Genomic DNA, 24,598 nt, shown 5'->3' with positions numbered 1-24,598 from the left:
GAAGTATAGTGTTCTTGACTTCAAGCCCAGTGCTCTATCCACTGAGCTACCTAGCTAATGGGGGACTCTGTAACAGATTTCTCCCAAAGTATGAAAAAGTTTGGATATATAAAACCGTTATAGATTAGCCTAATTAAGTTAGGAGAGAACTAAACCATTACTTGAGGGCTCTCTACCAGAGGGATGATTTTTTATTTTAGTCACAGACCCTCACAAAAACCATTTATTCTGTTATCATAGAGGGGTTTTGATCAATCAGTCAATCAATAAGCATTTATTCAAATCAATAATCATTTATTAAAAGCTTACTGTTCTAGTCAGAGCAGCGAGTTTTGGTTCACTTCATAGAGTGCCAGACCTGGCATCAGGGAGATCTGAATTCAAATTCAGCCTCAGAAATTTATCAGTTGTATGTGACCTTGGGCAAATTATTTAATCCTTTTTGCCTCAGTTTCCTCATTTGGCAAATGGTCTGGAAAAGGAAATAGCAAATCATTTTGCCAAGAAAACTCCAAATGATGTTCCAAAGAGTTGGGCATGACTAAACAACAGCAAAGACAAAAAATATTTTCTAGAAAATTTGCTAGAGGTAGGCATTGGGAATGCAAATCATAAGAATAAAATAATCCCAATTCTCATGGAGCTTTTATTCTTCTATCATGGTTCTTAAAAAGGTAGCATGGAGGGGGGCAGCTGGGTGGCTCAGTGTATTGAGAGCCAGCCCTAGAGATGGGAGGTCCTAGGTTCAAATCTGGTCTCAGACACTTCCCAGCTGTGTGATCCTGGACAAGTCACTTGACCCCCATTGCCTAGCCCTTATCACTGTTCTGCCTTGGAACCAGTACACAGTATTGACTCCAAGATGGAAGGTAAGGGTTTAAAAAAAGGGTAGTATGGAAAATAGCATTGGATTTTGGAGTCAGAGAGGACTTAGTAGGCTCAGATTCTGATTCTTTTACTACTGCTGTGATTTGATTTGATCAGATAACTTAACCTCTCAGGGCCTCAGTTCCTCATCTCTAAAGTGGGAAGTTTAGAAGATGAGAGGTGTGTCAAATACAAAAGAATTTCAGCCTGCACTCAGTGAAACTGGACCAGATTTAAGATATAATTGGGAGTATGTAACAAAATAAATCAAAATAGAAAAAGAACATAATGTTCATGTGTGGTTTTTCTTAGTCAATATGCAACCCACAGGGGATCCTTATGTTAGATTTTAATGATTGATTAGTATGAGTTTGACATCATTGAACTAGATGGCCTCCAACATCCCTCTCACCATCAATCTTTGATCCTATAAATTACATTGGCTTTGTCATTCCAAGGAAAGCCGTTTATAAACTTTAAAAGAGTAAATAAATGACAATTTTCATATAAATATAATTTTGTCTCACTATCATGGCTTGCCCCATTTTCCCATCTTTTGAATATAAGCAGTTGGGTTTTTACTCATCCTTATTAGGTTATGTCTTCTTAAATTTGGTCTGTCTTTCTAGATTGTTTAAATCTTTTGTGGATCTTAGTTCCTAGCATATTAGCAATCCCTCTCAGCTTCTTTTTGGCTCTCACTTTAATAACTGTCTTTAAGTCAATGTTTAAAAAAAAATTATGGAACAGAATGAGATCATTCCCCATTCAGCCAGTGAGAAAATTTTGCTTTTTGTCCTGCCTTTTAAAATTTTCGAGTTTCTTTTTCTTCTGTGATCTGTGCCATAGCATGAACCATAAGCCAAATACCAGAATGAAGTGTTCTTGGAGCTCTCTACTTGTGTTTATTAGATTGTTAAGGTCTTCTGAAGACAGGGATTCTGTTGTTGAATAAAAAACTGCAGAATGCTGACCTAACACTCTTAGGTGCCAAAGGCACTCTATGCCTTGGAGAAAGTAGAGGCTGAGCTCTAATTTTTTAGCTTTGTTCTTGAGTCACCTAATAATGGGAGTACAAAGTCAAAGAAGACAGAATGAATATTTTTCATCTTTATTCTTAGCTCCCTTTGATTCTTGGACTGTGTGCGGGCAAGGCCCTCCCTCTCCCAGCCTTGGTTTCCCTATATATAAAACTAAGCTAATAACATGGTTACCCAAATGCCCAGGACTTGTAAGAGTGAATTAGCTCTTTAAAAGATTATTGGGTATGGGAATTAGGGGTCCTAAAGATGTATTTCAATAGTGCCTTTCATCCCGAGGTCTGAAAGCACGTTAATGGTGACTGTCTTCAGATCTAGAAAGAAAAGCTTGGGAAGACTACATGCTTACTATGCCCATTTTTGCATAGAGGAGCTGACATTAATAACATGCTGCTGCTGTTTCCCATAGTGACATTGCTCAGAAAGGGTGTGTTGAGGCTTAGGTAGTGGCAAGAGTTGTGGAATCAGAATCAGAGCAACTGGATTAAAATCTTGGTGACTTTAGTCAAATTGGTTCCCCACACTGGACTTCACTTCCCTCATATGAAATGCAAGGGTCAGACTAGACTGTCTCTTTCTAAATTCTATTTTCCTCTGTTACCTGGTGTCAAATCAGTACCATAAACTTGTTCTTGTAACTTTCAAACTTGCTTGAAGAAAGTGATATTCCATGAAAGTTGAGAGACTTTTCTGAAAGCGAATGAATACTTAAAAAAAATTGTTAGGTAGCTAGCTTTAGGTTATATAGCCATTATTATTTTCCATGATTGCACATGTAAAATCTATATCAGATTGCTTATCATCTCAGGGAGGTGGCAGGTATAGGAACAAGTGATAAAGGAAGGATAGAAAGGAGGGAGAGAATTTGGGACCCAAAATTTAAAGAATATGTAATTTGGGGGAAATAAAATATTTTTTTATTTATAAAAATTTTTTATATTATATATATATATTATATTATTAATTATAAAAATACATATATGTGCATAGACACACATACATACACACAAATACATATATATGTGTGTGTGTATGTGTATATATATATATATATATATATATATATATATATATACGTACATATCCATTATTACATCCATACCCCAAAGTATCCTAGATTAAATTAATACAAATCTTTTGATGACCACCATGTTCGGGGTTAATTTAATAAAGTCTCCAACTTTCTTCATTCAGTACTGCTTGCTAAGCTTTCAGCCCCAGATTAAGCCTTTTAGCTCTCAACCCTTGGCCCTAAACACCAATTTATGGTCAGTTAACCATAGCTAGATCCAACGTGACCCACCTTGCTGTTGACCAGCAGCTTTATATAAGGTTGCTATTGTCTTCCCTTCTTCCCCCATATACACTTTTTATCACCTTTAGAGGTAGATCATTGGTCTCTTAATATGAAAGCAAAAGGGCCTTGGTTACTTTTTTCATAACAACAACAAAAGATTATTTATATTTTTCCCTTCGTGATTATGGCATTTGTTCTTATTTTATTTTCCTAAAGATTATTTAGGAAAAGATTGTGAAGTTCATCATCATAAGAGTTTCTGTTTCACATGCCAAGTAAAGTTATTTTTACTGGAATGATCTAAAAGAAGAATTAGAGTTAAATTAGTGGTGTTATATTATTTTTGATTTTGAAAAAAAATTTCATTAAGACAGATGTTACAGAATTTTTTTTTTTTAGAGAAAAAGTAACTTTACAGCTCAGTTATTCAGTAAGCATCCCATACCTGTTTTGTTCCAGGCACTATCCTAAACAATGGAAATACAAAGGAAATCAAGGGGGGAAATCCATTGGAGGAGACCACATGAAAACAACTAGGTATAAAGATATGCACAAGTTAAATTGGAGATAATACAAATCAGCTTTAAGGAGGATTGGGAAAGACTTTTTCTTTGTCTTTTTTAAACTCTTACCTTTTGTCTTAAAATCAGTGGTGAGCTTTGCTTCCAAGGCAGAAGAGCTATAAGGGAGTTAAGTGATGTGTGTCCAGGGTCATACAGCTAGCCAGTGCTTGAAGCCATATTTGAACCCAGAACATTCTGTCTCTAGGCTTGGCTCTCAGTCCCCACTGAGTCACTTAGCTACCCCTGGGAAAGACATTTTGTAGAAGAGGGGATTTCATCTGGAAGCCCTGAGTTAGAGATAAGAAAGGAGAAAATTCCAAGCCTCATTCCCCAACCACACCTTCTTCAAGCCAATGACACTGGCCTCCTGGCTCTTTCACAAATAAGACCCTAAATCTGACTTCTCATTTATAGATAGACACCTTTCCAGTCCTTACCAAAGAAAAAAGATCATGTCTGATTCTTTGTGACCCCAACTGGAATTGTCTTTGCAAAGACAGTGACATGGTTTGCCATTAACTTTTAATTTTCCAGTTCCTTTGACAGATTAGGAACAGAATTAAGGGTCCCATTGCTAATACATGTCTGAGACCAGACTTGAACTCAGAAAGATGTGTTCTTGACTTCTATTCACTGTGCCACCCAGCTGCCCAACCTTAAGTATAGGAAGGGGCTGCTTTTTGGGGCGGTTGTTGATTTGTTTGTTTTGTCTTTGTGACCTGAATGCCTAGGGAATAGCCATTCCTGTAGTTCCTCTCATACCAGATGCTTCTTGAACTGAACTGAAATAATATGATGATAAATTAAACCTCATTGGCTTGATACATGTCAAAGAAAAGAAAATATTAATACTGTACTCTGCATCGGAGGCATGTCTACCAGAAGCAATTAAGAAATTAGCATTAATTACCCAAGCATAGCAATAGAACAAGACCCATATGATCCCCCATCCCTGCAGACATGTGCTTTGCCAGGAGGATTTGAGTAATATTAATGAGAGTATTGAACAAGGAAAGAATCACAACAGGTTAAAATAACAAACTTCCAACTCAGTTCCTTTCTTGATGCCTCTCCTTAAGGATTGCTAGGGTAGCGATCAGGGGATCCTTTCTGAATAGAGAAGCATTGGTGGTAACCCCATCATTTCTGTATTTATGGGAAGAGGATATTGTGCTTGGATGATTTAGTCTTGTTTCTTCAGGGGGTGGGTTAAGTTAATATGTTGAATCAGATTAGAGGTCCTTTTTGTTCTAAGTTTAGTTATTATGTACTCTGCCACACGGTTGCCACATGAGGGATGCTATGATAGAAGTGGCAGAACTTGGCAAGAGATTAGATATGATGTGGTAAGAGTGTAAGGAATGGAGGAAGACACCTAACCTAGTTTGCGTGTCTGGGTGACTGGGAGGAGAATAGTAGTGCCATTGTTTTGGTTATTATCTTTAATCCATTTTCCCAAGAAAGCCCTTTTGTTCCTTATTTTAACCCATCTAAAGAAAAAATATCTGGAAGGGGTTTTTAGACCAGTGAGAATATCATTCCTTAATATTTCTTTTCTAAAAGTCCTTTATATTTCTAAAGAAATTAAAATGGAGGGTTTTGTTTTTATTCCTTGTTAATATGCTTACATAAACTTCAAAGTCTTCATTAACATTGTTACTAGACTTTCCAAAGTAAGATAATAGTCATTCTTGGTTTTTCTAATCTGATCTTTGTTACTGAAGTAGATTAAAGTAACTTCTCACATTTATTTTTAATATATATATTAATATGTTTATGTTAAATTATGTGTAATATAGTTAATATAATACATAATTTAGTATGATGTTATAATACAAATATATATTATCACATATCATATATATATGTAATATACATACATATACACACACACATACACAACATTTTAAGGTAGTGTTTTCCTTAAAATAACACTGAGAATTAGCTAGTCCAGGTATTATTTATTTTTCAGATGAGGAAATGGATAAAATTAAGTGACTAGCCACAGGTCAATCACAAACTGATAGGTAAATTTTTTAAGCTGGCACAAAAATCCAAAAAAATATAAACACAACCAAAACCCAAGGTAGAAGGAGGTGAAATAAAGAAATGTGGTCTATGAGTTCAGTTCTGAAATGGGAAGCAATGGATACTTAATAAGATATTTCGTGCATTCGGTTCCAAAGCTCTCTTCCAATTTGCCAGGGAAAGCAAACTTCATGAAAGGATTACAATGTCAGGCTCTGTTTAAATGAAGCAATGGCATAAAAGGGGGAAATGGAGGAGGATAAAGAGGAAAGGGAGCTTTGTTTTGCAGGTTGGTTTATTGGTTTTTGGTGTCATGAGGGCTCAAGTGGAAGAGGTAATTCGGATCTTGTGCAACCAGTATTTGTGAGAGGCCTGGAGAGAACTGCCTCTCACAAATGCTGATGAAGAAGAGAAATTCCGTGGCAGTTGCAGATGTTGGAATCTGCTATCACGGTGCTGTAGCCTTTGATCAGCTCAGCCTGCCCCTTTTGCTTCTGTTCAGCCTATTGTTATCTAAAGATCAAGAGAGAGAAATGGGATACTGGTAGTAATTTCTGCCAAGGAAACAGTTTGGGACAGGCCAACATCATCATCCATGGTGTAGATCAAGGACCGACCTACCCTGTGCTAGCACTGTCCTAGGTGCCAGTGATAGGAACAACAATGCAAATCTCTGCCCTCACTTAAGGGAATTTAGATTATATAGGAGGAGACAACATAATTTAAAGGTATATAGGAAATAAAATCAAGGAGAAATTTGGGTGTTGGGTTGGGAGTGCTGGCAAAGAGCACTGGGATGGATCAGGAAAGACATGATGCTGCACCAGAATCAAGATTTTCACCTCAATTTTTGTAAACTACATTGATGTAGACTATGAATACCAGCCCTTAATCAATGACAGTCTTCCACCCCAGACTTCATCTAACAGTTTGTTTTGGGACTTCCCTAATACATTTGTCTCAGACAGCCTGGCCTAGTGGATGGAGGGTCAGTTTTGGAGTCAGAAGGTAACCTTGGTCAAGTTCCATTTCAGATACATACTTGCTCTGAGGCTTTCAGCAAGTCACTTAAGCCTTCATAGTCTCCAGGCTAGAGCTCTCCAAGGCCAAGACTCTTAACCTGGGGTCCCTGAATTCATTTTCTACAATAGGAGTTCCCTATACCAAGGAAATGACAATTGTGGACCAAACAAAATAATCATCATGCAATATGTATGTAATGGTTATCTGCATTTATATCTTACCCTTTTTGCAGGGTAAATTCCTTGTGGAGAAGGGACTATGTCTTACCTGAATTTAGTATATTTAGAATTTAGTATTTGTTCCAGTGAGGGGCACAGTGGATAGAGTATGGGGAGTGGAGTCAGGATGATTCATCTTTCTGAGTTCAAACCTGGCCTCAGACAATTCCTAGTAGTGTGACTCCAGGCAATTCACTTAACCCTCTTTGCTTCAGTTTGTTCAACTGCAAAATGAGCTAGAGAAGGAAATAATAGCAAAGTATCCCAGTATCTTTGCCAACACAACCCCAGATGGGATCCTGCAGTCAGACTTGACTGAAAGATTGAGTAATAAAAATTTTCTCCATTGCCTTCTTCTGCACATAGCAAATACTTAATAAATATTTAATGAATGACCTAGTACTGTAGTTCTTTTAAAAAGTGTTCATTCCCTTGTTTTTGAATCATTCTAATCCTTCAGTTTATTTGATAGAATACCAAATATTTTTTTTGAATACCAAATATTTGCTTAATTACTCTTGGGTGCCAATCAACTGATTTTGGTGAACAGTTTGCTGCCATACTACTGACTTCTATCAGTTGTTTTTTTTTTTTTAAGGCTTAAGGCTTAAGACATGTTTTGATAATGTTTTCCCTCCTTCTAGCCCTTTCTATATTATATTATCCCTGATATCAGGATGTGTTTCAAAATATTAAAATGTAGTTGTGACCTCTGATTTCTACCCGTGTGGGTCAGTGGTAACTTGTCTGGTGTTTTCCCCATGTCGGCCCTGATTTCTGTACTGTAAGGGCATGACATCTGGCCATGGAATTACAAGCCATGAGCAGGCTCTGGACTAGCCATAAAGAGGCATTGTTAAAGAGGAGAAAACAAAAAAGTCTTGTCATACCACTTTACTGATCTCTTATTGAAGGGTACTCATGTCCTTGCCTGCCACATTTCTAGGGGTGGTAAAGGGTCTTTGATTTTTGTATGGAAATACTTTGATAGAATAAGTAACTAAATTAAATTTATAACCTTAAGTCATTTCTGTGTAGAGAGATAGAGCATGGATATGCCTTGTTTTACATAACAATTTGATTTCTTGAAGTGTCACATATAAATCTGATCTCTATAAATTAATTCACATTCTATGTGTAGTTAGGAAACTTGCTCTTGAAATAATGCTCTGGGGAAAAAAGATAATCATCTCAATTTTACAGATAAGGAAGCTGAGGTCCAGTAAAGGTTGAGTGACTTGCCTGAAGGTCACCCAGCTATTAAGTATCTCGTGGACTTTAACCCAAGGTCTTCCCCTGAGTCCTAGGATGGTACTCTATCCACTGTGCCATTCTTCTGCTCTCATCATCATATTTCTAGCATTTACTAAAATTTTTCCCAAAATACTGTAGCTTATTTGTTTCTTGAGTTTCCATTCTTGTAGCGTATTTACCTTTCAGTTTGATTTTCTAGTTTTTCGTTCTAACTGTGTTCATTGAGCCAAAGGTCAGATGTTATTCTCACACTTTTTGATCAGTTCTTTTTTGTCAGGAAGTGTTAGATCTTATACAGCTTTACTTTAAATTGATATCTCAGCTTTCAAGATCCTAAAGTTGTCCACTGTTTGATATTGTATATAGGTTGTCTTTAAAGTTGAATGTGAGATTGAGATTCCCTTTGATGATGATCTGTTTCCATTTTGTAGCAAGACAAGTAGAGTAGAAGATACCTTCCGCCATATAACTCTTTGTTACTTTGGGCAAGTGATGTAAACTTTCTGAGCCTCAATTGATACTTCTTTAAAATAATGCCTATCCTTCCATGTTTTTTTATAAGATTGTTGTATCCATGCATTAGAAGCCCTTTAAAAAACACAAAACACCTTGTACAAATGTTATATTATTGTTTTCTTAAAACTAGTTGCAAAGTCTGAAATATTTCTCCCCATTTTGTTCTTGATTGTACTTCTTTAAGTATTGCTTTTTACCCCAGATTAATACTGAAGAACATGTGGATGCAGCTGACCAGGAAGTTATCTTGTGGGATCACAATATTCCAGAAGATATTTTGAGGGAGATAACCAAACCCAAAGAGGTTCCAGCAGAAAGTGTTACTGTCTGGATTGATCCACTTGATGCTACACAGGAATATACAGGTAATTCTAGATTAGTTGATTGTTATAAAGTTTATAACAAACTTTTTACACAGGGGGCCAGTTCACTGTCCCCCAGACCACTGGAGGGTTGGACTATAAAAAAACAAAACAAAACTATGAACAAATCTGTATACCGCTGTCTGGGATAGCAGAGGCTGCAGTGCTGGCTGTGATGGGCCTGTCACACCTTGCACAGGACCATCACCACCACCACTATACCAGGCAGCAATATACACAGTGCAGAATCCCCTCCCCCGGATCCTGCTCATCATGCTGACATCTTCCATTGTGCAGTCACATAATCCTTTGCACGGCGCCTCGTTCTCATTCAGTTACTCTCAATCCAAGGCTCCACACAAAGGATTATGTCACCGGAAGTAGTACTGTATGTGAGTGATGCCGCGCTTTGCGACGCTGCCATACAGTGTTCCTCTCACTGATCACCAATGAAAGAGCTGCCCCTTCCGGAAGTACAGTGGGGGCCAGATAAATGGCCGGGGGGGGGCACATGTGGCCCGTGGGTCATAGTTTGGGGACCCCTGTTATAAACTAAAGAATTAAGGGAACCACAATAGTAACTTTTTGTGATCTAGTGTCAGTCTCAGAGGAAACTTTTTTTTTTGGAATGAAACTCTTAAAAAAACTTATTGTATACGGTATAGCATGAAGAATAGATTAATTCTGGGGCCCTCTCTTGCTTTAAACTGTAGTGATCCTAGTGTCTCATTCCTGCAACTTTAAAAAATAGCACTATTTGTTAGGAGGAAAAAGTCAACTTTTATTTTCCCCAGTTAGGTGGAATGAAGTGATGTTATTTTCCACCCATAGATATAGGTGGTTAAATATTTATATTGTGAGTGCAGCTAGGTGGCTCAGTGAATAGAGAGCTAGTCTTGGAGATGGAAGATCTTGGTTTCAAATTTGGCCTAAGACCCATGCCACTTAACCTCAGTTGCCTAGACCTTACCACTTTTCTGCCTTAGACCAATTCTTAGTATTGATTCTACTGTAGGATGTAACAGTTAAAACTTAGGAAAATTGAGGCAGGTAGAAATTAGTTTCTCTCTGCAAGGATTATTATGTTTTTAGAGGTTCATTGAAGATTAAGGATTAAAGAAAATACAAGCAAGAGAAGTACATGCTAGGTAGGCCATGAGGCCCACCCAAATTTCACTCACATCATGAGACGCATCTGTTTGCCAGCGGAGCCAGGAAGAGAAGAACCCGCCATGGGCAGAGACCCTCTAAATAATGATTTTGCTCTCGGCCCAGGTGAGAACCCAGTGAGATTACAAAGCACCCTGGGAAAGTGGAGCAAAGATTTCTGGGGATTGAAGTCCTGGTTTCAAGTCTATTTTTACATTATATAAGGGTTTGTTTTCTGTATTTTAAAATATATACATATATTTAAATTTTTTAATTTTTAAATATAATATAAAAGATATAATCTGCCTCATTTTCTTCATCTCGCAAATGAGCAGAAGAAGGAAATGGCAAACCACTCCAGTATGTTTGCCAAGAAAACCCCAAATGGGGGTCCCAGTGAGTTGGGACATACCTGAAAACAGCTAAACAACAAAATTTAGCCTCATCACTTTATAGATGAAGAGATGGAAGGCCAGGTTGGTTAAGTGATTTGCCTATGAGCAAATAGGTCCAATTAGTGACTAAATGAAGACTAGAATGTAGCCAGCATTTATCTAGAAGCTTTTCACAACTACTTCCTTTTTCAACAACACATTGACTTCTGAGGTGGTTTAATCACTTAATCTTTAAGCAGTTTTAGATTTAAAGATTTAAATTAACTGACCCAAGCATAGAACCTTTTAACAAATAAAAGGATTATACACAAACCTTTCATGGTCAATCCATTCTCTAATGCTAATCCTTTCTCTAATAACTATGATTTAGTTACAGGACCCAGATTCACAAGCACTGATCAGGAAGCAACCTCATGGATTGTCTTTTCCAACCTGTACCCGAACAGGATTCCATTATAAAACATATTATAGATGGTTATGTAGTTCATGCTTGAAGGCTTGAAGCAACAGGGAACTCACTTCTAAAAGAGTTCATTCTATTTTTGGACAGCCTTAATGATTATGAACTTTTTCCTTTTTCTGATACTTTGTGAAGCAACCTATTCCATTTCTGGACTGTTTTTCCATATGCTGAAATAAAATATGCTTCTCTATACTTCTATTCATAGGGTAGCTAAGTAGTATGGTGGATAGAATGCTTGGCCTACAGTCAGGAAGACTCTTCCTGAGTTCAAATCTTACTTCAGATACTTACTAGCTATTTGCCTCAGTTTCCTCATCTATCAAATGAGCTGGAGAAGAACTACTCCAGTTTTCTTTGCCAAGAAAATCCCAAAGAGAGTCGCAAAGAATCTGAACAATAATTTCCATTCATAATTCCTATTGTGGCTAAGAAGAAATTTAATAATTCTACCACATGTCTGGAAAGTAATCCCCCTCTAATTCTTCTTCATAGTAATCCCCTTCAAAGAAGAGTCATCATGTCATCCTGTATGGCAGGCTGAGCTTGAAGTCAAGAAGACCTAAATTCAGATTCCCTTTGACTAGTAGAAAAGTTGTTTAGATGTCTCTTCCCACCCTTTCTGTGTTTGTACAATTGATTTTTAAAAATTCAAATATAGAACTTTATATTTTCCCTATTAAATTTTATCCCATCAGTTTTGGTCCTTAGTCAGTTTGTGATTCCTGATTTTTGTCTTTCGATTCGTAAGCTGACTCCTATTTTTATGTCATCAGCATCTTTAATAAACATGATCCAGTTGAGCAGTTAAATTGTCATAGAGAACAGACCCAAGGACAGATCCCTGTTATACTCCACTAGAGACTTCTTGAACTTCATATTGATCCATTAATCAAAACTAATTAATCCCGTTGTTCATCAGTTCCGGATATGCCTAACTAGATACTGTTATGTCATATGAGAATGAAAAGTATGGTATGGATATAGTATTTCCCTTTTTACCCTTTCTGATAACCAATCTTGACCCCCCAAAATGAATTTAGTTTTAGTCTAAGATGACTTTTTGAATAATTCATGCTGTCTTCTAGTTGTTGCTATTTTCTTTTATAAATGCTTACAAGCTTACCGATTAATATTATCTTTGACAATTTTTCCCCTACTTGAACTCGTCTACTTGTCTTTTGTTTGAAGAATCCAAATTCTCCCCATTAAAGAAGAAATTGGGACATTTACCTTTTTCCCCATCTTAAAGTACTTTTCCTGTTCACCACAATTTAAAAAAAAAAAACCAATGACAATAGCAGAGCAAAAACACCTGAATATTTTTCTGTGCCTTGTGATATATAGTTCATAAAAGTCTGGTGATTTAAATATTTTGTGGGCAAGTCTATGATTTCTTATCATGTCTTGCTTGTCTAGATTTTCTTCTTACTGCTGTTTTTATTTTATCCTCAGTTTGAAGATTATTTTCCTTAGTATAGGAATTCCCTTAGTGAAGAAATTTTCTTTTAATTGAGTCATTCAACCTTCTCTTTGACTTTTGTCATCATCTTTCCATACTGAGAATGAACCTTTTCTCTTCATTTATTTATTTTTCCTACAAACAATTAAAAAAGTCGTTTTGTTGTCCTTAACATTTAATTCACTGAGCATTAGTTCCTTACACTGTCCTTACAGGACTATGCTGCATACTTATTAGCTTTTTTCATCAGAATTTTATTCTATTATACCCTTTATCACCCTGAACTTACTCATTAATCCATACGGTTCTTTCTGCCTCTCTGAATTTCTTTAAACTCTTATCATATTCCTTTTCTGCAAATTAAGAGTGCATGTCATACTACATGTGACTTTCCCTTTATTATCTATTAGAAATTCTTAAGATTTCTTCTCTGTGATCACTCTGAGATTGCTTCAATCTATATTCCCCATTTAAAAAAATTTCTTAATATTTTTTCTTTATATTAAATTTTAGCATTACCCTCTTTGGCCTTCCCTGTGACAAAGAAAAGGAAATAAGTAAAAATATCCAATATGGTGGAGATTGACTTCCATTTAATTTATTCTCAGGGTTTTGCTAATTTCAGTCTGTATCATTCATATACCATTCCATTCATCTGCCATAAGTTTTTCTTTTTTTTACTTTTTCTCACTTAATGAACACCAACTTTCTTTCCTATTCTTTGCTAATGCATAGTCTTATTATGAAGAATAATAGCCCTTACATTCCAGAGTGGTTGTGAAGATAAAATGAGATAATAATTATAAAGTTCTTAGCACAGTACCCAGGACAGAGTAAGTTCTTTTAAAATGTTGTCATCATTATTATTAAATATAGTGGACCTTTGTTTCTGACTTAAGCTTATGCCAATGGTAATATCTTTAGGTCAAAGGGTAGTTTCCTGCTATGCCAATTTTGGAAATTTATTTTCTCCTTCTTGGTCAGAATACTAGTTCCTCCATTGAGGAATATACTCCATACCCAGGGTCCAGTTGTTAAAACCAATTTTTTATTCTTTTTTTAAAAATAGGAAATGAGGATTAAGTGACTTGCCTAGGGTCACACAGCTGGGAAGTGTCTGAGGCCAGATTTGAACCTAGGACCTCCCATCTCTAGGCCTGGCTCTCAATCCACTTGTGCTACCCAGTTGCCCCCCTCCTTACCCCCAGTTCTTTATTCTTCAAGAAGGTGGAGAAACCTTCAGGAGAGGAATTATTTATCAAGAATTATACTTTTAGGAGAAGAGAATTCCAACATATTACTAATAAATCTTGTCTTGTTCCAGGTTTGTAATTTGTTTCTTTTTGCATGTGATGGCACATACCTGCCATTTCTTCTGAAAGTCTGAGACCTCTTGAGTAGTTCTGAGCTGTAGTAGGAATGAAGCAGCCCAGGTCAAAAGAAGAATAGATCTAAGCTTCTGGGTCCAGCAGCCAATGGGATCAGTACTGGGAGTAGCCATTGCACTTCCTACCAGGCAGGATAGGGAGACCTAGTCTCCCACCCCCCAAAAAGTCAGTTCCTTGATTTTGATGTCTGTTTCCTCCTCCTGGTTTTGTGATCTTTAGTATACTCCTGGTCAATTTTCCCCTCCATTAGTCATCATCTGATTGTTCTTTACCACACTTTTCCTTAATAGATTTCCTCATCTAAATCAGTCTTCCAAATATTCAGTGCTTTTCCATTATACCTTTTATCTACATTGTCCTTTCTGAATAAACATATGGCTTAATAGCCATAGTCCTCCAGTTTTATAAATGTTTTCTAAATAATTTTTACTTCTTTGAATTAAAACTTTAATTATAAAACCCAACTCAGTACACCCTCAGTTGACTAGAAGATGTTTTTGTTGTCCTCTACTTTCAGGGAAAAGAAGTAGATCCCAGGAAAACAAAAGTATTAGGGGTTGACTAAAAATTAGTCTAATCTTGTGGAACTTTTTACAATGCCAGTAACAAGGAGATTTTATATTCAGAATGATGACTCTTATGCTCTGCCTCTGTTACCTGAGTGATCATGGGCAAATCATATTCCTTCTTCTGGCCTCATTTCCCTCATCTGTAAAGTGAAAAGTTTGAGCTCTTAGAAATAACCTCCCAACATACTTTTAATTAAGTATAAGGCTTTAACATTCTGAATCATCAAAAAGATTAAATTCTATTTAACATGCCTATTTAATGTCATGTTTATTGATATACTGATCTCTTAGTCAAAAGTATAGTGATTATGTACATCCTAGATTCTAAACAAATTGTTTTCTGATTTGACAAAATTCAGTTCAATGCAGCACTCCATTCCCTTATATGTCCTCTGAATCCAGGATTTATCTCCTATACATTTGTGACCTTGAAGATGCACAGGATGATTCATGATAAAAGCTTTGAAATGTTTGACCTTCCAGTCGCTTTGAAAGCTGGAACACAAAAAGAATATATTTATCTAGATGAAGTACATTGGACATAGACACAATGAAACAAATAATCTTCCACAAGAGTGGACTGATGAAAAATAGCATTTACTTTGTATTTGCAAAGGGCTTCTCCTGGGGTAGTATAGCGGGATTTATCAAGGAAGCTACATTTATTTTAGACTTACTTATTACCCCATGGAACCATTTCATATCACCTTAAAAAATTATGATTAAAATAAAACAGATAAAAACTTTTTGTTATAAAAGCTGACCTGGATTATTCTGGATTTATATTTTGTGACTTTAATCATTACTTTTGTTTTGTTTTCCCACTAGAGGATCTTCGGAAGTATGTCACTACAATGGTGTGCGTAGCTGTCAATGGTGAACCCGTGCTGGGAGTCATTCATAAGCCATTCTCTGCTTATACAGGTATTCCTTTGTCCTGCTGCCCTGTCTTCTTCTCTTAGCCTAGCAGTGAGCCTGATGTTTGCAGTGGAAAGTTCATACCAAACTGCCATCAGATGCCCAGAAAACATTGAGCTTAGAGCTCGATTTATCACCACAAAGATCCTGTTTTCCAGATTGGGCTGTGGCTACTGACAGAGGGTCTAAGAGCAGGAGTATCAATGTCTGAGGCTCTTAGTGTGTATTAAACTGAATGTGTATCCTGCTATTTCAAAACCAACTCAGAATTGCATTTGGATAATTTTTTGCCCCTTTTCTCTTTTATTGCAAATAATTTAAATGCTCATGATTGATAATTAGCTAAATATAATGTGTAGATAGTTAGCAATGATATGCCCTGAGTTTCACCACAGTGTTTCCTGTGCCATCCCCCCCCCCCATTGTCTCTTTATTTTTTCTCCTTTTTTAACTGGATAGGCAATTTTTCACTACAGGGGGGACTCTGGGAAGGAAAATGCCCTTTACTAATGCATATTTTGCCAGGTTAAATCATCAATTATTTTGGCATTTATACAGCCTTAGAGAAAACTATTTGAGGGTCATAGAAAGGCTAAGTGACTTTGCCCAGACCCACACAGCACATCATATGTGCCAGTCAGGATTGAATCCAGGATGTCCTGATTGGGAGGCTACTGCATCTTGCTGCCTGCCGTGTACATACATTCATCTCTCTCTTTCTAGATCTAGATGTCTTATCAAGAGATAGAGGTAGACAGATGAAGATATTTCTGTCTGTTACAGAGCACCTAACCTTGGAGGTATTCTTCCATCAGAATATCAGCTTTCCTTTTAGGGGTTAATGCTTATGTTTGGTTTGGTATCTCCTACCAATGATGCAGGTGCATCATCCAGGCTGCAGGGCACATGCATGTCTTGACTATTCCTTGTAGGAACCCTGTGAGGGTCAAAGATTGAATATAGAGAGGTGGAATAACTATAGGAAATAGTGTGACTAACATATTCTTCTTTTATGATTTTTGTCTCCTCTGTTAGGAATGTAGCTCCTTGTGTATAAATAGCATGAATTTGTATTTCTGTCTCCTAGTACCATACCTTAATAAATATTTATTACTATTTACACTCCAAATCTTAGGGTGCTTCTTACTTCCTTATCCTGTTTTTCTCCATTTTGTATTCTTATGATTCCTCAGAGCTCTGGAAAGCCTCATTATTCTAATTTTTATTTAAGGGGAAGCTGAGATATAATGAGGATGAGGACATGCTTATATTTCCCCTATATTTTAATATTTTATTCATAACGATTTAAAATTTTTTCTCTTTTGTTACTATAAAATTAATAAATATTAACAAATACAAACATTTCCACATTCAAAGATCAGAAAAAAGAGGACCACATATAAAATTGTGAATCTTCATTACATATAGCTTTTTTTTAAATTTAATTTTTATTATTAAGCAATACACACTTCCATATTGGTCATTGTTTTAAGAGCACACTCATACAAAATCAAAACCTCCAAATAAAAACATAAATACCCTGATGTGAAATATAGTATGGATGTGTATCCATCTATCTTCAACAGTTTTTTCTCTTGGAACACATAGCCTTTAAAACATATTTCATATTCAACATTGCTTTGCTTGTTTGGGTACTATTCTGCATTTTCTTTTGCTCTCTTATTTGTATTTTTAAATGATTCATCAATGTCCTTTTTTTATTCTCTTTTGATTTGATTATCATTAATTCTACTTTTTTCCAGAACCCTCATTTTCAAAAAGAAATAATAAGCTTAAATTTTTTTTTCTTTCTCTCCCTCCTCTGCAAGAAGGGATGTTTGTACATAGGCAGTACATAATGCTATCATATAATACATATTTCCCTGACCATCACATTGTAAAACAAGACATATATTGCTTAGAGAAAAATTCATGGAAGGGTAAAAAGTGAAGAATGCTGTGTTCCAATCTGTATTCGGACTCCATCTGCCTCTTCTATGATGGTGGATATTTATATAATAATTGTAATAAACAATATTATTACTATGTGTATTTATATTATTTATACTTTTTAATTTACTTATACTCCTATATGTGTGTGTTACATCAAAATTCCCAAGCGTCTCCTTTCTGCACTAGAGAAGGCATCATTTAACAAAAAGATATACGATATAAAACTATGTCTTGCTTGTTTCTTTTTATCATTTCTTTCTTTGTAGGTGGACATACAACTCATTCTTTAAACAATATTTCTGTTGCAGTATATAATGTTCTCTTGGTTCTGTTCATTTCATTCGTCATAATTTCATTTATGTCTTTCTGCATTTTTATAAAAAAAAGTTAGTCTGCTTTTCATTTCGTATGGTGAGGCGGTATTCCATCATAGTCATGTGTCACAACTTGTTTAGCTATTCCACAGTCCCCTCAATTTCCAGGTCTATTGAGTACATGGGGAACAAATCACAACATAGTTAATCTTAAACATACCAGGCATTATCATCATTAAAATTGTTTAAAATTCAGGAATCATGATTGATTTAGCCAGAGCTATTACGAGTTAAGTACTTAACTTGGAATAATGGAAGAGAAGCCTCATTTGTCCTAATGAAAAAATTGCTTTCAAAAACACAGTTTCCTTACTTTCAAATATTATTATTCCCTTAGCGAAATATTTTAAAAGCAGATCTTGACTAAACAAATGTCATTTTTTACATTTTTATTCACTTCTTATAAAGATAAATAGTTTTTATTAGGAAAAATTGTTTTCTGAATTTAATAATATACTTTAAAATGGAATCTACCTTTCATTTTCACGCAAAAGATACTTATATCTTATATGCGTAGACATTATAATTAACACATGGAAGCTGATGAGATCTTTGAAAGAAGAAAGTGAATGATGGAGCTTTGGGATATACATCACAGTTAGGGAAATGTACGTCACAGTTATGGGGCACGGATGATGCTCCAGTAGAAGTTACTGAGAAAACAAGTTATAAATGGCAATCTCTCATGATGTGGAGAGCTCAAGTAGGCTTGGAACTGAGAAAAGTCTGTTGAGTGTAGTAGTGAAGACACTGTTGGTAAACTTAGAGAGAGCAGCCTAAACTGATAAAATTGGAAGTCAGATTGCAACAAAATGAGGAATTAATGAATAAAAGTGATGCCTTTTTTTCCTAGTTATATTGCTGTTAAAAGAATAAAAGATGATGTCTTGAAGAGACAATAGAATTAAGGGAAGTTTTTATCCTTTTTTTTTGGTTGGTGTTTTAGGATGAGAGAGAGAGAGAGATGTTTGTAGGTAACGAAAGAAGATGAAAGGAAGATGGTATGCAGAGGGGGAGTGAGTATTGAGTTAATGATATACCAAGCTCCTGAAGAAATAGTATTCTTCAGCACATGGATAGGAGCAGAAAAGGCAGATATAGCATAAGTCTGAGTTGATGTTTAGCAAGATGTGAATGGCAATATTTTGGAGTTTTAATATAGGTTTAAGATTCAGGAGATGCCAAATTCCAGTAAAAGGAAACATGAAATTCATACAATGAGACAATAAAGCAAGCCTTTATTGATGATAGATGCTCACAGAATGTAGGACAAGCAGGGAGAACAATGGATACATGCCCTTTGAGCCCCTTCCATCCAGTTGGGTATACCTTTAGGAACTGAGAGGCAGTGGGGCCCCTCTCCCCTAAATCAGCAAAATCTGCTTAGTTTTTGTAGTATTTTTATCAGAGTTTTGAAGAACCAGGCACTAGGGAAAAGGGCTAAGGATTCTAGACTTGAGGATTGGTGTTGATTCATTCTAGGAGGAGGAGAGAAAACTATAGAACTGGAGGCTAGTTAATATTCAGAGTTCTTTTGGGTGGGAAAAGAGGCTATCATTGCTAGTCTTTTGACAGTGCCTCAACTTTTTTGTTGGAGTTTTTGGGGGAGAGAGGGGTTGGTTTCCCCAGGGCTTCTTCATTTAATAGATTGGGGAGGATACTGTATTCCTTACAATAAACTAGCAAGAGATTAGAGAATATAAATCAGTGTCCAGTTAAACTGGCTAACTAGAAGGTGAAGTTTGTTATGGAAGAAGAAGAATTAAAAAAGGGGGTGTTTGACCAGGAAAGTAGTAAATACAAAGAAGAGTTTCAGTGAAGATAAAGAAGTATAGAATGAGGCACAGGGAGTATTGGCAGGATTGGAGATTATACCCAGAAGAATTTCTGGGCTCCAGATCAGTTATGTGATAAATGAGATCCAAGATAAAAATATTCCTATGGTTAGTTGATATGGAGTGAGAAGGTGTGCAATTAGAACCTGTTACCCTAAAAACTACAATCCCCAGCAAAACTATGATTCCCAGCGCCCTACTCACTTCCCGTTGTTACTTGCTGATGTAGGCAGGATATAAATTGGGTGTAGTTCCATCTCTCACTCTCTTTTCTTCCTGTCATGGCTTTGGTGGAGCAGGTAGAAAAACTTAGTCCTGTGGTTCTATTTTGTCAGATAATAAAATTTATAAGAATAATTCTTGAAGTATTGGACATTTAATTTAAAGTCTACAAAGGCTATTTGTGAGTCACTTAACTGGGAGATCAAAATGGTCGGTATATTTGTTGAAGACCCCACATAAGAGTACAGATTTTAGAGGAGATGACTGAACCAGGAACTAAAAGGAAGAAATAATCTCTAAACCAGTAGATGTTTGACAAAACTCTGGAATGGATGAATGAAAGGAAATACAGACAAGTGGTCAAGGAGGGATAGGGTTCAGAAGGGGTATTCTGGAAGTCACAAATGTAAGAATATAAAAATTTAAATTTTTATGCTAATATGAAAGTTCTAAAGTAATATTGTGATCGCTGATATAAAAATATGCTTAAGTTAAAATGACTTTTAGTAGCTTTGTTTACAGAGGTGGTAAGAATGAAAGTGGAGGAATGCAAGAAGAAGGTAGAGAAAATGTCTAGCCTATCACCCTAAGTGTTGTTCTGGTGTCTAGCTCAGCCCTGTCAAGGCTTGGTAATCTTCAGCTAGTGGACCTGGTGGTATCTTCAGCAAGATTTCCACCAATACAGCCCCCTCCAGGAAAGGAAGGCCTCTCCAGAACCAGTCTCTCCAGAAGCTAGGAAAGGAAGGCCAGCTACTTACCCAGCAAGTTGAAGTAGGATTTAGGGAAAGAGTCTCCTCCTTTAGTCAAGCTCACCAACTCAGAGTCCCAAGAGGAAGTCAAAAAAGCCAAGTTCCAAAGATCTGAACTCCCCTTGGAAAAGAAGTTCAGGACTTTTTATAGTCTTTTTTTTCCACATCACTTCCTGTCTCTTCCCCACTTTACAGGAACCAATCGCAGTCTGTCAGTTTGCCTAGCTACTTCCCAAGAGGGTTGACAGTGGTCTCTGGAGTTGTCACCCACTCTAGCAAGTGACTTGTGAGTTCTCTTACTTAGTGTTAAGTAGGGATACTTTGAGTTCTTGTTGATTTAAAAGTTGCTGATTGATAGGCAAAGAAAGTTTGAGTGACCCTTCACAATTCTCCCTGTGATTCTTTGGGAGACTAGTCTCTGAACGAATCATTTAACATAACCAGCTTATAGCTCTAAAGATCTTCTAGCTACAGGTGCATACAATATTGTACTTTTCTAAGAGAAAACTACAATAGTTGGAGATATGAGGGAAATAAAAAAGAGAGAGGGAGCGAAACCAGTATTTGCTAGGTGCATTGACAAAAAGCCAATTGGGGTCATAAAGAATTTACATTCAGAATAAATATGTTCAACCCCCTTCAGTTCAATCAATTACATTCCAAAGTTCATTCTGGATCTTCTGATGCAGTGTAGGTTTCTTTATGGCACTTTCTCCAAACAGTTCACTTTCTTGATTCGAGGAGTTATTAACAAGCTTCTTTTCCTGAAGTTTCTCTCAAAAATTTTTTTAAATCTTGGAATGAATGTTCTAAAATTATACACAAAAGAAAAAGATCACTCTTCTGACATACCATTTCTGAAGGTATGAGAGTTCTAGAGATGGTGGCATGAAAATGCCAAAAAATATATGGTCCTTCAAAAATCTATGCTCTATAGAAGTCTCAGAGATCTATAGATCTCACCCTAATATTTATCTTTTTAACTCTTACACCATTATTACCAACTTATAGGCACTTATAATTCAACTAATTCTCTTCTTTCCCACACTTTGGCTCTTTACTCTCCCTTTCTCCTTCTCATCAGCCAATTATACATCTTGCAAATTCTGCCTTGGCAGCACCTCTTTGATCTCTCATCGGCTACTCTTTGAGTTCAGACCATTATCACCACCTTTCAGACAATTCTCTCATAATTGGTCCCCATGCCTCAATACTCTTCCATACCTCATCAGTCCACCTCATAGCTACCAATGCAATTTATCTTAATCATAATTTGACTCTGCCACAACTCTACTCATAAATTCCAGTGGTTCCCTGCTGCTGCTATGATAAAATATAGAATTCTTTTTGTCATTCGTCCTCACCATGCATGCATGGCATTCCATCTTTCACTTCTCGGACTTTGCCATCTTCTATGTGCCCTCAATCCTTTTGCCTTTTTTGTTGTTCACTCATCTGAGTTGTATCTGACTCTATGACCCCATTTGAGATTTTTTTGGCAAAGATAATGGTTTACCAATTCCTTTTCCAGCTTGTTTAACAAATGAGGAAACTGAGGCAAACCAGTTTTGGTGACTTGCCTAGGGACCCACAGCTAGTGAGTATCTGAGGCCAAATTTGAACTCGATCTTCCTGACTCCAGAACAGAGCTATCTAAAGCTAGCATAAGATTCCTAAGGAGCCAGGCAATGCCTCACTGCACTGCAGCCAACTGAATAGATACCTTTGATTACACCCTGAGTACATACTGACTATGCCTGACCCTGTGCTGATCATTTAATCTCTCAGTGCCCCAGGCAGCCTTGTAGGGACACAATTTGCCGTATAGTTATAGATATTTTGATTGAAGGAGGGTTTGTGCACCAGAAGTTTCTTTTATAAGTAAAAGCACAGGTAGGAACAAACACCAGAATGACCTTTCAGATTTCTTCTCATTCTTGGATATTGTAGCATGTTGGTGAATTGTTTCAGATCCTGAATCTGTTCTCCGACTTAGCCGTCCTTGCCACCTTTGCATCATCTTCGTATTTGACAAGTATGTCATCTATTGCCTTCATCTAAGTCATTGATAAAAGTGTTTACCAGGAGAGAGCCAAGCCCAGATCTCTGGGACATTCCACCTGGGACCTCTCTCTGAAATCACGTGGATCCTTTTTTGCTACCTCCTAGGGGCTGATCATTAGCCACTTCTGAACTTACCTAACTCTACTATATTTTAGGCAAACAGTTCTCAGACTCTTTGGTCTTAGGGATCCCCTTCACACCCTTATAATTTATATAAGGTCTGCCCCTTCCTTGCAAAAAGTTTCTGTTCATAATAGCTTAAATCTATTCATCTATACCATTATTAGAAGTTAAGGTGTCTTAGTATTATGATGACAATAACACTTAGAGACCCGTGAAAAAGTCCTGGGGCTCCCCAGATACTTGGTCTGTAACTTTCCCCTCCAGTCAGAGACAACAGACTTTTAGGGTGGTTTCATAGCACCTAGATAGTGTAATGCAGTTAAAAGAGCCTTGTTCCTAGAGTCAGGAAAACCTGAGTTCTCAAATGTGGTTTTAGATAACTTACTAGCTGAATGGCCCTGGGCAATGTCTGTTTAGCCTGTGCCAGCCTCAGTTTCCTCATCTGTAAACTGGGAGTAATGAGAGTATCTATTTTTGCCTTGGTTTTCTCATCTATGAAAAGGGAATGATAATAGCATCTATTTCCCAGATTGGTTTTGAAGATCGAATGAGATAATATTCATAAAGTACTTTGCAAACCTTTAGAGTGCTATATAAATGCTGGCTATTATCATTATTACTGTTAAATCAATGCTGAGCCAATTTAATCTCCCTTTGTGATAGTAACAAGACACACAAATGAGAGAGCAGAATGAATCTGCTGTCCTGATTTCAATAAGTCTTTGACTTAGTCCCACATGTGACATTCTTGATTACAGGAGCATAGATTTAGAGTTGGAAAAGAACAAGCAAAGCCTCTTAAGTGGGATTTTTAAGGCAATGAAGTACAAACATTATTTTTTTTTAACTCAACTTCTATCTTTGAATCAATGCTGTGTATTGTTTCCATTACCCTCTAAAATTTTAAGCATTCTTGTGTAACCATATAGGTGATTTTTAAAATAGATCTATACCTTTAAACTATTACATATATTTGTTTAAACATAGTTTTCATAAATTGAAAATATCAGATTTATGATTTGAAATATTCCTTTATAGCATACCTAGTACCAAAATAGATAAACATTTTCTTTCCCTGGTACAATACTGACCTCTAGAGAGACTATATTGCAAATTCTTTTCTTAGTAAATAAAACAAGTTATAACTAAAGCACATTTTCTAAAGCAGTGCAGAGATTTTGTTTTGTTTTGTTATTCCTTTTTTTCCACCAAGATATAGTCACTGTGGAAGCAAATGTTTGCTATTAAGTTTTTGCTTTAAATTGCTTCATGTTTAGAATGTTTCTACTTAATTCTTTTAATGTCTTTATGTCTGGGAATTTGTTATACAATCACTATCTTTTCATCCTGGAATAAAATGAGAATGGATTTCTTCTTCCCACAGCTATAATTGTTACCTGATTGGCTTATTGAAGAACCATTTAATTAATATACCTAATTTGTGGGAGAAACAGTGTGTTGTAGAGATAGAGAGGGCCACCTTGTCTCAGACCAGAAATCTGCTCATTTAAATTAGATATTTAGACAAAATGAGGCCGTTCACAAAAGGAGGTTTACTCTACTGTAGTATAGAAAGAATATTCAATAAGAAAATAGGAATTCATTGGGTTAGATTTCTCCCTCTCCCTCCCCAAACATATACACTCTCTCTTACCTCTTTATGGAAATGTGTCTGGTTAGTGGGGAATAGTGTGATGGCTAGTCATATCTTGGGATATAGCTCAAATATGAAGCTCCTGAATTCAGGTAAATGGGACTATTCCCTTTCA

The 24,598-nt window shown here is 36.4% G+C and overlaps 1 protein-coding gene across 1 annotated transcript in view; it reads left to right on the top strand.

Annotated features, from left to right (window-relative positions):
• The window catches only part of BPNT2 (3'(2'), 5'-bisphosphate nucleotidase 2), a 59,330-nt gene that overhangs the window by 28,297 nt on the left and 6,435 nt on the right, over positions 1-24,598 (top strand). Inside the window, exons 2-3 of the mRNA XM_001368458.4 lie at positions 9,009-9,171; positions 15,420-15,515. Coding sequence (XP_001368495.1) covers positions 9,009-9,171; positions 15,420-15,515 — 259 coding nt within the window. The remainder of the gene's footprint in view (positions 1-9,008; positions 9,172-15,419; positions 15,516-24,598) is intronic.

This window comes from Monodelphis domestica, chromosome 3 (genome assembly GCF_027887165.1).
Source record: "Monodelphis domestica isolate mMonDom1 chromosome 3, mMonDom1.pri, whole genome shotgun sequence".
NCBI lineage: Eukaryota > Metazoa > Chordata > Mammalia > Didelphimorphia > Didelphidae > Monodelphis > Monodelphis domestica.
Note: the sequence above shows the minus strand (reverse complement) of the source record. Positions and strands in the feature narration are given on the sequence as shown.